Source organism: Daldinia vernicosa, assembly GCF_022497035.1.
Source record: "Daldinia vernicosa strain CBS 139.73 unplaced genomic scaffold F5Y00scaffold_30, whole genome shotgun sequence".
NCBI classification, from domain to species: Eukaryota; Fungi; Ascomycota; class Sordariomycetes; order Xylariales; family Hypoxylaceae; genus Daldinia; species Daldinia vernicosa.
The window spans coordinates 151,569-162,197 of NW_025953946.1; the positions used below are offsets into that span (position 1 = coordinate 151,569).

The following is a 10,629-nucleotide window of genomic DNA, read 5'->3' on the forward strand; positions in this document are numbered from 1 at the left end:
AATTCTAGGACTCGAGATTTGATCTTGCCTAAGCGAAGCCGTATTGTCGATCAATATTACCACTACTCAGCTACTGCAGCATTACTTCCCTCATATATTCCTTCCTGCCCACTTTATTCCCCGTTCTCTGTGGTAAATAGCAGGAGTGACGACCTTACAAACGTACAGACCGGCAGGAGCCAGGGAAACAGAAAACTCCACTTGGCACTTCCTTTGTTCGCCAGGTCTACATTCATATATCCCGATTCCCATCGTTCCTAACAACCCACAACCCAAGCACGAATACCCTTTCTTACCTCACACAAACTCGTCTTGCGCTCTAAAGTTTCTTTACCAAAACACAACATCGCAACATTATTCCATCCACCCGCAATAATGCATTTTTCATCTATCATTACCAGTCTTATCGCAGCTGCGACTTGCATCTCTGCCCTTCCGGCACCGCAATTGGCTAAGAGAGACATGGGAGGTGTAAGTTCTATCATTCGCTTCTTCTCATACCGCGCAGCGCAAATTGTTAACTCGCGAATATCCAGGTCCTGATCTGCAATGGCGCCAATGCCACAGGCACATGCCACTATGAGGTCTACTCGATGCACGATTGCCACGAGCTACCCGATGGCCTAATCAACAATGCCAAGACTTTCGCTCCCGATGGCGATGCCTTCTACTGCTGGCCTAAGGTGTAAGTTGCAGGATATTTCTCTCTCCCTTACTATTATTGCGCACTCCAGCTAACTCATTGTATAGAGGCCGCTGTGATCAGATCTGCACGTCGCCAACCGGTTGCACATTCGGTGCTGTATCCTTCTACAACCCCGTCAAATGGGATCTGTCGACCATAAAGTGGGATACTTTGATCACATCCTTCGAGTGCGCGCTCAACCAAACCACGAAGGCATAGGCGCACGACGAAACTTTCGAAAATGTTGGCAACTCGGCATGGCGCTAATGAAGCAGACAATCGTCTGTTGTTAATATTTCCAAGCCTTGTTCTCCAACACTACTTAATGCGAAGTTGGACCGACTTTCCCGTTTATTAACGGGCTGCCGGCGACGGAGTCTAATCGGTATTCGGGTTCTTTTTGGAATTAGAAGCTGCCAATGACGTCGCTCAAGCGGCTTAGAATGTGGGGTAGATAAAGAAAAATGGCTTGCTCTAGGACCCAGGACCCATCAGCGGGGTTAGCTCTCCCCTCTTCGTCTTTGACAATCAGACAATTCGAAACTGCCGGGGAGGCAGGGAGGAGCTTGAGGGGCACCAAAAGCACATTACCGTTTGATGCAGCAATCGCATCATAGTACCTAATTCATAATTCACTACGCTGTACATATTGGAAGCATAATCACACCGTTAGACTTAATTGACTTCACAGATCATATCTTTCTATTCCAGACTCTTAACATTTATATCACACGGTGGCATTTAGACTAATCGCAAAAATGGCCGCCTTCGAGACCAAAGCCAGCATCCCCAATTTCGGCGGTAGGCTGCTCAAGCTGCAACACCAGTCCTCCAGCACAGGTACCCCTATGGACGTAAACCTATTCCTACCTCCCAACGCAGTCTCCGGGTCCAAGGTTCCCGTGCTAATCTACCTATCCGGTCTAACCTGCACGCCCCAAAACTGCACCGAGAAGGGCTTCTTCCAAGCGCACGCGGCGCGCAGGGGCATCGCCATCGTATGGCCCGACACCTCGCCCCGCGGGGCCAACATCCCCGGCGAGACGGAGAGCTGGGACTTCGGCGCGGGCGCGGGGTTCTACGTGGACGCGACGCAGGCGCCGTGGAGCGCGCACTACCGCATGGAGTCGTACGTGGCCTCGGAGCTGCCCGCCGCGCTGTTCGCCGCCTTCCCCGCGACCCTCGACCCCGCGCGCGTCAGCATCACGGGCCACAGCATGGGCGGCCACGGCGCCCTCACCCTCTTCCTCAAACACCCCGGCAAGTACCGCAGCGTCAGCGCCTTCGCGCCCATCGCTAACCCCTCCCGCTGCCCCTGGGGCGAGAAGGCTTTCTCCGGGTACCTCGGCCCGGACCGCGAGGCGTGGAAGAGGCACGATGCTACGGAGCTGGTGAGGGGGTGGCCGGAGGGCGCGGATATTAAGGCGCTGGTCGATGTGGGGACTGGGGATAGCTTTTATAAGCAGGGCCAGCTGTTGCCGGAGAACTTTGAGAAGGCGGTTAAGGAGGCGGGGGTCAAGGGGTTGGAGTTGAGGTTCCAGCCGGTAAGTTTTTTTTTTTTGTTTTTGTTTTTGTTTTTGTTTTTTCCCTGCTTCTGTGATTATTTTATTTATTCTTGGACGGGCTCGAGGATGGGAATGAGAATTTAAGCTAATTGATGTGTGTAGGATTACGATCACTCGTACTTCTTCATGTCGACGTTTGCCGAGGATCACGTCGAGCATGCTGCGAAGTACCTGTTCTCGTAGGAGCATTTCTCTCCTTGAACGATCGCAACACTTGGAATCCGATGGTAGATAGATCATGTATGCTTTTCTAAATCTAAATCTAGGACTCGCGAAGTTGGAGCGACGTAGAATGAACAGAAGAAACTCTAGTATTGGTGGTAGTTAACGGAGAAGGCAACAACAACAAGAAATCTAATTTAAGTAGAAGATGCAATTCGCCTGTCATGAGAGAGCAATAAGAATTCGTAAAAATTCGGAATATATAAATATATATACCCTCAATATCGACTCGCTTAAAGAATTCAAAACGTAATTCTTTGTTCAGATTACTTGGTATATATTGACATTTGAAGCCGCGGATATCTTCAGGCAGGAAAAAAAAGACAATAATTCGCTCCGAGTTGCATCGCTAGGCCTGAACCAACCACCTTTACTCTCCTGCTTCTAGCTGTTTCTCTTCTCAACGGGGCTCAAGTTCTCCTTCTCAAGCTTACTCTTCATTTCCGCATCCACCTCTCGCCGTATCCGGTGGAAGGCGAGCTTCTCAAACCGGCTCATCCCCTTCCACCAGTGATGACCGGCTTCGTGTTCGCTGATGCGCTCGATGAGCTCCGACGTCTGGACCCTAACGTCCCGGTCCTTATGGAATAGCCCCAGGGCTATGTAGAAGAGTCCCGCGTGGGACTCGGGAGCTACCGACAATAGTAGACTGATTTCGTCGTACGAGTGGACGTACTGGGCAAACGTCAAATAGATTTCTTTACTCTGTGCTGGGGTTAGACGTTGAGACCGGAGCCGGTCGTGCATATGGTGTAGGTCTATCCCCTTTAGGGGCCGGATGGTATATAATTTGGCGAGGTCCTAGAACTAGTGTTAGTTGGGAAGGATTGACAGTTTAACGAAGGCTGTCTCACTTGGATGTAACTATAGTAGCTTCGGGTATTTCTCCAACCCTCGATCCTGCACACGTTACCAGCAAGCTCCTTCTGCTTGGCAGCCTCGTCCGCCCATACGTACCCGTGTCCGCCCGTAAGAGTTTCGAACTCGTCACCTCCGATATAAAGGGCACTTGCCCCATACACCGTCTCTTCGAAGGCCGCGGCTATCCTAGTAAATCTAACGACCCAGTCTCTCCACTTGGCTCGAATGACTTGTTCTCCGCGCCTCGCTGTTATGCTCTTGAGTATGTCATTCATGAATACTACATCTCCGGTAAAGTCCGTGGTTGCTGTATTAGATGACCCGCTAAGCATGTTCGCAAAGGACGGGTTCTGCTGTTGGAAGTATACAAGTCCTTCGGTGATTTGCGCAGGTTCGATCTTCTCGCTAATCTTCATCCGTCCTGTCTGGAGATCGCATAGAAGATCCCACCATTCGGGGTGCAGCTCAAAAGTCGGGTTCGTAACTCCGGCAATAAAGCCGGGAACCTTTAGCAAATCGTCAACCTTGGTAAGGTCTGTGTAAGGGAACGCATGTCTAGTGAATCCCCGCAGGAGACCGCCAGACGCAAGGGCGCATGCCGCCAGGACGGCTTCTGCAACCTCTCCTGACGGCATATTATGTCCAACAAAAATTATCCTCTTCTGGGTCAGAAGTGCATTAGCAAGTACTATTATAGGATGGGTTCCTGGGCCATTCGTAGTTAAGTGAGTATGTATAGAAAACTGTTGTGTCGACTTTGCATGCGGCTCTGAAAAAGTCTGGATGAGTTTTATGAGCGAAAAATCCCCAACGGTTTCCGGCATGATTGCTGTTGGGACCTTGACGGGGATAGGAATGCCCTTATACATGACCTTGCTCTCGAATTCGTGAGTGTCTCGTGGAACCGAGTACGCGGATTGGCCTTCGAGATGAGCTTTCGTCCCAGCCCGAGATATACCCTGCAGCTTGGGAGGACTCCTACTTGCGTCGAATGGCTCACCAACCCCCTCAGCTTTGTCCTGGGCGATTCGCCTCTGTATCATTCGTTCAAACTTTTCGACGAATAGATCTTGATTATTGCTGGCCTGCAAGAGATACCTCTCAAGCAAGTTGAGCTTTGGCATTAGGGACAGATCCATACTATTGACGGCTTCATAGAGCAACGCCAGCGTCTCCGGGACAGGAGATTTATAATATTCTTCAAGCGCAAGCAACAGTAGAGGCTATCATAGTTAGAGAAGTAGAGCGGGATGGCACAAGGGGCACTATAGCTAACCTTATATATGTGTAGAAATGGGTGTCGTGTACATATAGCCATCGCTTTGACTACAGCGCCTCTCTTCACGCTCTTGTCGTGTCTCGTGTAAACCAAGTTTAATACGTATATTAATGGAGGACCCTCTCCTCCTTCAGGTTCCGAGTCGGTTGATTCATCATCGTCCCAGTCATCATCTTCCTCGTCTTCGTCTTGCTCGTTATTCGTATCGTCATCTCCGTTTATGATCCCAGCGGCCCTGTCCTTTCTAAGTTTCCTCCTCTTCCGTCGTTCTGCCTTATCTTTTTTCTCTTCGTCATCGTCCTCCTGGGTCGTGTCCTTATGCAAGAAAAAGATAGTCCAATCTTGAGTACGCGAATGGACTTGGTCTGGTAACATAAGCTCTGCTAACATGTTTTCATCACCGGTTATCGCGACAGGGTACTGGTGCTCCATGACAGGGCCTCGGTCGATGTCAAAGGAGGCGACCAAGATATACTCGACATGGTTCTCGGAAGACTCGCGAGGATACTGGGAACGTAGTTTCCTGGGAGACTGTCCATTAGGATTAGGCCGCCTCGGCGGTGAGAGAGAAGAATGTTGCGAAGACTCGGCAGTCTGGCTGCCAAGAGATGAAGTCTTGGATTTTGAGCTGGGATCTGACGTGCGGTCGTTGTTTACCACTGGAGGCTGGGGGGATCTTGGAGGGCGCGAACTATGAGACATCTGCGAGGGCGAGCGCGACGACAGAAAGGACGAAAGCGATGTGCGATGGTTATGATTTCCGCTACCGCCATTGGAAAGAGATTGGCTCGTATTTGTTCGCGAAAGATGGGGGAACGCCATTTGAGTTGATACAATTACACTAGCCGGACTAGCAGTCGGTTATTCTCATTTGGTATGATCGTCGCGGTTGACGAGTCCGCCGCTCGGGGTGGACTGCTCGAGCGTTGATCCCCGCGGTCACGACCGAATCGCCTTAGTTGCTTTAGCCGATAATACTAGAAGTCTAGGCCTCAATGCGTCGCCAAAGTATATACAGCTTTACGACTTCGTCTCGCGACTGCGTTCAAGTCAAATTGAGGCTGGGTGCGATTAGTTGACCCGTTGCGGGGATTTTTCGATCAGCGCCGCTGTGCCATTCGCAACTCAGGAGTCAGGGGTCGTCGTGGGTATATGGGTATATGGGTATCTTGATATCTCGATTGGTCGTACGTTCCACCGACCAAAATAAATAAAAATCAGGCCAGATGTTGAACAATGCCAGCGATTACTGTAGAGAAACAGAAAATCGGAGTCAGAGAAAGCAACGACCGAGACATGATCTGCTACATGGCCATCTCTTCGGAATTGTTTGAACTTAAAAGGTAGTATTTCACCCTGAGCAGGGGGGACAAGATGTGGGTGTGGGAAGAAAAGGTACGAGACGAAAGCGAAAGACGTTTCGTATCAAACCAGACCCTTGAACCTTTGGGATTTGGTAGGACCCCTGTAACCATCATTATGACCAATGATTAGCGCAGGTAGACCCTAGAAACTTTGGGGGTGCTAGGGGGGGCTAAGGGGGGGCTAGTTCCTATCTCCTCTTTTTAGCGTCTTCTTTAGCGCTAAAACGTAGCGAAAACGCGCTCTATCAGTTTACTTATGCTGCTTATGGCTTTCCACTCACCCCCAAAATGGTCCTTTAACCCCACCAGCAGCGACCAATTTACCACTTCAGTCACCGATTCAGATCCATCATGGACCAATTAACATACATCATCTATGAACATGTACGACATCGATAGTCCATTTGCGCAATCGGCCAGCGCCTCGTTTACCACAAGAGGCAAGCTAAGAAAAGGCCACAACCTTATCTAACTAAATCTACCTACTTAAGCCAAGGATCATCCGTGCAACTCGTCTTCCGGACAACTCTATATTTTTTTTTAACGTATGTGGTATCAATGTTAATGTGGCCCAGGAGCGAGGGGACCTTGAGAGCCTTTCGCCTACACACCTACGCTACAATATTGCGAACTAGATTACGCCCGATTATGTCCAGCGGGCTAGGCTCAAGCCAAATGTGTCGCCATGCTATTTATTGTTCAATAATATCGGTCGGAAGCCACATATATCCGCATATGTTCTGCATGAGCTTATGCTAGATGCTAATCGGATGCAGCCATCCGCATCTAATGCCAAGCTTCCACATTCTGACCGGTTGGTCCGACGCAGAGAAAGGAATACCTGGAGGATCTATATTACAGTCATCGAGCTAGAGATAAAAAGAAAGGATTGGGCCGAATATGCTACTTCCGAGCAATTGGGTCTATTATAGGTAGATTTGCTCATGGTTCTACCAAGTCTACATAAGTGACATATTAGAAGTCTATAACTACCGACTATTCATATCGTACTTGGTATATAGCATACTACTTGTCCTATTAATTTATCGCGAGATGAAATAGAATGTCTTGAGTTACATCGAAATAGAAATGTTTAGTTGTAAGGCGAAGATACGATATTTAGCAGTTGTAATAATAATTTTATACTTAACGTATAGTATGCTACAAGAGAATCTACGGGACAATCGTCATGTTATAATGGAGACCAATCCTCCTTTAGGGCTGTATTAGTAATAAATGTATAGCGTATCTGCGTGTAGTGACAGCATTAGGAACATAGAGTCTGGTTATCTAGTTCATCAAGAGCCTCAATACTTCAAAATATTACTTAACCCCCCTGGCTATCTATTATAATAGTCTCCGATTAGTTTTGATTCTAGTCGCATGTTCCATAAACTATAAATCGGATGCATTCCATCGTAGTCCCGTACGTTCATGTGAGGATACCTGTACCTTATTAAGAATTAGTTATACTAGCCCTTCAATAGTTTCCAGATAAGCAGTCAGTAGACGGAGGCCATCCGTAGTCACCTCCCAGTTGACTCTAAGGTTAACGACTATAAACACGTATCAAGTGTACATTTTCAAATGTCTAGTAACTATACTTAGGCGGGTATGCATAGACTAACAGTTGAATGAATGAAAACTACGGAACTTTTATTTTGTTGATATAGGTACCTATTGGTACTACGAAGTCCCCGTAGCCAACACCATGCCACTATAACATATCTTATAATAATATCAATGATACTGTAAACTGGGTATGTATAATTAAGCATACTGATAGTAACGGTTTGGTTATTGATTAGAAGTAGAATTGACGAGGCTTTGAAGAATTTGAAGGGTATCAGAGAAGCTCTATCGTTGACTCCTTCAGCTTTAGTGTTGGAAAGCATACCTAGGTAATGTTAGATAACTAGGGCTCTAAATAGAGAATGCCCGCGCCTTGATACTAAGTAAAACTAACTTGTCGGCAAAGTCTTGATATATAAGAAATAGACATAAGAAGCTCAAGGCCTAAATTTTAGTTGAAAGGTCTTATATATCAATTATTGGACAATGGAGCTGGGTCAAGTCGCGCGCATGAATCTAGTACTTACCAAATCCAGTAAGTGGGTTGTGCGTTGCCCCGCAACGATCTGGCATACGGGTACAACGATACAACAAATGTTCGAGATGCGATGCGCACCTGGGCGAAATTCAAACCTAATACAATATCATTCATGCATTAAACCTCTACGATAGTCCACCAAGTTCAATTCGAGAAGCAGTTTTGTCGTTTTGAAGCTCGTTGAAGCTCGTTGTTCAGCACGCCTCTAAGAACACTTTCTGCTTTGTTTACTTATCAAGATTGCAGCACGGTCCTGGGACATCGGTGACAATGGTGAGTAATAGAAACCCACTTGACTGCGGAGCTCCCTGCATTGCATCGATCGCCTCTCCTTGGTTTGTGATAGATTGGTTCAAATACTTATACCAAATAGGCTACACCAGCGGGTTACAAGCCATCGCCTCTCGGATACGGTTCACCTCGAAGTTCCCCTTTCCGACGACCAGAGTCTCCCGCGTCACCCTCGTCAATTAAATATACGACACCGACACCGTCTCCTTCAAAACCTAGCGGCGTCCATACACCTTCTAGATTTGCTGCTACAGTAGAATCACCTACCAGCTCGGACGGATTGACTCCTCGTGGATACGGTCAAACAAGCGATATGCCATTTACACAATCTCTCGCTTCTCCCGCACATATATCCTCGCGGACTCAACCGTCACTGCATTCCGCGGCTCAGGGGAATGCACTTTCTCAATTACAGCCGGCACAGCTCCGAGTACTAAGGGATGTATTCCAGATCCTGGATAGAGACAGCGACGGTGTCGTAAATAGGGATGATGTTGTGGACATGCTCAATCAGCTCGGTATGCTGCATATCTTGTACCCTAGGCCATTGAATATCAATACTGACGTAGACCGACTCAAAGGACTGCCATCTAGCCCAGCCGACGTCTCGCAATTCTTCCCCTCGGCCGGCCCGCAAACGACGACCCTTGCGGTATTCCTCAACTCGATAGCTACGACGCTGGCCGCGATGTCACCGAGTGCAGAATTACTATCAGCCTTCTCCGCCTTCGATGACGATGATAGCGGTCAAGTGGACTTCACCGAGCTGCGTGATGCTCTGCTACACACGGCGCCGGAACCAGGAGAGAGGGCATTGACGGCGACTGAGGTGGACAAGATCTTGCTCGGATTCAGTGGAAGAAGAGCTTTCAGCAAGAGTATGGCCGGCGGATTGAGCAAACGCGGTGAGGTATTCAAGTATCAAGAGTTCGTGAACTCCATCGTAGGTGGTAATGGATCGTCAGAGCCGAGTTCTCACGAGGCTTCTGAAGAGTAAAGTTGAAAAAGAAAACTAAAATTTCCCTTGATGAGAAGACCTAATTCTTGTATTATGTACCGGACAATGGGACGGATCGGGGCATTAGTCAGGGCTTCGTGAAAGGCATTTCTTGAGTGCTAGTGTAAGGAGTTACTGCAATTACGTTGCGTTTTTAATACGAAGTCCTTTCGTATTCGGGGGGCCTACAAGGTACTAGGTTAGGGGGTTAGGAGGTTAGGGATTCTATTCAGACTAGACGGTAGACCTTAATGTATTTCAAAGTAGTTGAATTACCTGAAATAAAAAGCGGTATATATTAGAAAGTTGTACCGTAATCCACGCGATTGGGGTTTTTTTATAAGGTAGGTAAGTTGAACTTGGAGATATCGAAGAAATGAGCAAGTATAAAAACGTAATTTCATAGCTTAGATACGCTGTCTGTGTAAGGAACCCTAGGTAGAGACCTTACTGAATTTGGACCGGGGACATGGTTAACGATATCCGAATTCTGGATAGAGTTTGACAGGTTGCATTGTTGAGCCAACCGCCAACCGCCAACTACATACCTAACCAACTACCAACTACCAACTACCAAATACCAAATACCCGGGTGGCACGAGATCATTTCAACCTTATATTTGGTAGATCATGTGCTACGTGAGGATCGTAACGTATTAATGATACTTTGACTGACAAGGTCTGATATCGTTTGCTGTGGTACAAACATAACGTTATCAATATCTGGACCAGCCTCGCGATAAAACAACGTGCTCTGATTGGCGGCTTCTAATTAGAAAATTATAGTCAATTAGAGTAAGCGTTTACAACGGATTTGACCCGGTTGTCCCACGGGCCACGGAGGCCGCCAGGAGTCCAGGACAACCAGAACAACCCATCACCACACGTGAATTATCTTACCTTGTCCCTGCATAAACTGGGTTTAGCGACAATGTTGAGCTACCCGGTTGAACGACCCGCGACCCGACAAGTTACGTAGTGTGGCAGCCGCGTGGCAGGCCAACTTGATAACCCATTACATACCTAGTATCTTTCTGGCTATATAATAGCATTTGCTATGTATTGCGTCAAAGGCTTGAGTTGAAACAAATCCACAAACCCACAGTAGAAGGAATAGTGTATATATGTAAGAACAGACTCGGTTACGGTCACAACTTGGCGGCTTGGCGAGTTCGAGTCCCAATGTTTTCTTGATGCTGCCTGCGGTCATGACGGTATCTTCCCGCTAGCCCAAGCGTTTTGATACCTAAGACTG

The 10,629-nt window shown here is 47.8% G+C and overlaps 4 protein-coding genes across 4 annotated transcripts; 3 read left to right on the forward strand and 1 right to left on the reverse strand.

Moving 5' to 3' along the window:
- The first annotated feature begins 102 nt into the window (after positions 1 to 102).
- Positions 103 to 1,174, forward strand: F5Y00DRAFT_107084 (uncharacterized protein). The gene is made up of 3 exons (XM_048003864.1): positions 103 to 471; positions 537 to 685; positions 751 to 1,174. The coding sequence occupies exons 1-3, from the start codon at positions 376 to 378 to the stop codon at positions 902 to 904; spliced, it is 399 nt and encodes a 132-aa protein (XP_047863830.1). The 5' UTR covers positions 103 to 375; the 3' UTR covers positions 905 to 1,174.
- F5Y00DRAFT_107101 (putative esterase) lies at positions 1,104 to 2,645 on the forward strand. The gene is made up of 2 exons (XM_048003865.1): positions 1,104 to 2,229; positions 2,353 to 2,645. The coding sequence occupies exons 1-2, from the start codon at positions 1,444 to 1,446 to the stop codon at positions 2,431 to 2,433; spliced, it is 867 nt and encodes a 288-aa protein (XP_047863831.1). The 5' UTR covers positions 1,104 to 1,443; the 3' UTR covers positions 2,434 to 2,645.
- Positions 2,646 to 2,695: 50 nt separating this feature from the next.
- Positions 2,696 to 5,993, reverse strand: F5Y00DRAFT_239987 (spindle pole body interacting protein). Its single transcript, XM_048008163.1, has 3 exons — positions 4,610 to 5,993; positions 3,327 to 4,556; positions 2,696 to 3,273 (listed from the first exon to the last, which is right to left on the reverse strand). The coding sequence occupies exons 1-3, from the start codon at positions 5,432 to 5,434 to the stop codon at positions 2,857 to 2,859; spliced, it is 2,472 nt and encodes an 823-aa protein (XP_047863832.1). The 5' UTR covers positions 5,435 to 5,993; the 3' UTR covers positions 2,696 to 2,856.
- A 2,041-nt stretch (positions 5,994 to 8,034) lies between these two features.
- On the forward strand, positions 8,035 to 9,374 carry F5Y00DRAFT_263074 (EF-hand; the record flags this gene model as incomplete). Its single annotated transcript, XM_048011474.1, has 3 exons — positions 8,035 to 8,083; positions 8,333 to 8,359; positions 8,470 to 9,374. 3 exons carry the CDS (start codon positions 8,035 to 8,037, stop codon positions 9,372 to 9,374), a joined length of 981 nt encoding a protein of 326 aa, XP_047863833.1.
- Between the last annotated feature and the right edge of the window lie 1,255 nt (positions 9,375 to 10,629).

What these genes read in the sequence shown, in the direction of transcription:
- F5Y00DRAFT_107084 (XM_048003864.1), top strand. Translation starts at nt 376, where the DNA reads ATGCATTTTTCATCTATCATTACCAGTCTTATCGCAGCTGCGACTTGC. An exon ending in CTAAGAGAGACATGGGAGGT is followed by an intron (nt 472 to 536) that starts GTAAGTTCTATC and finishes GCGAATATCCAG; the next exon opens with GTCCTGATCTGCAATGGCGC. An exon ending in TTCTACTGCTGGCCTAAGGT is followed by an intron (nt 686 to 750) that starts GTAAGTTGCAGG and finishes CTCATTGTATAG; the next exon opens with AGGCCGCTGTGATCAGATCT.
- F5Y00DRAFT_107101 (XM_048003865.1), top strand. Translation starts at nt 1,444, where the DNA reads ATGGCCGCCTTCGAGACCAAAGCCAGCATCCCCAATTTCGGCGGTAGG. An exon ending in TGGAGTTGAGGTTCCAGCCG is followed by an intron (nt 2,230 to 2,352) that starts GTAAGTTTTTTT and finishes TGATGTGTGTAG; the next exon opens with GATTACGATCACTCGTACTT.
- F5Y00DRAFT_239987 (XM_048008163.1), bottom strand. Translation starts at nt 5,434, where the DNA reads ATGGCGTTCCCCCATCTTTCGCGAACAAATACGAGCCAATCTCTTTCC. An exon ending in CATTTCTACACATATATAAG is followed by an intron (nt 4,557 to 4,609) that starts GTTAGCTATAGT and finishes TAACTATGATAG; the next exon opens with CCTCTACTGTTGCTTGCGCT. An exon ending in GCTACTATAGTTACATCCAA is followed by an intron (nt 3,274 to 3,326) that starts GTGAGACAGCCT and finishes CACTAGTTCTAG; the next exon opens with GACCTCGCCAAATTATATAC.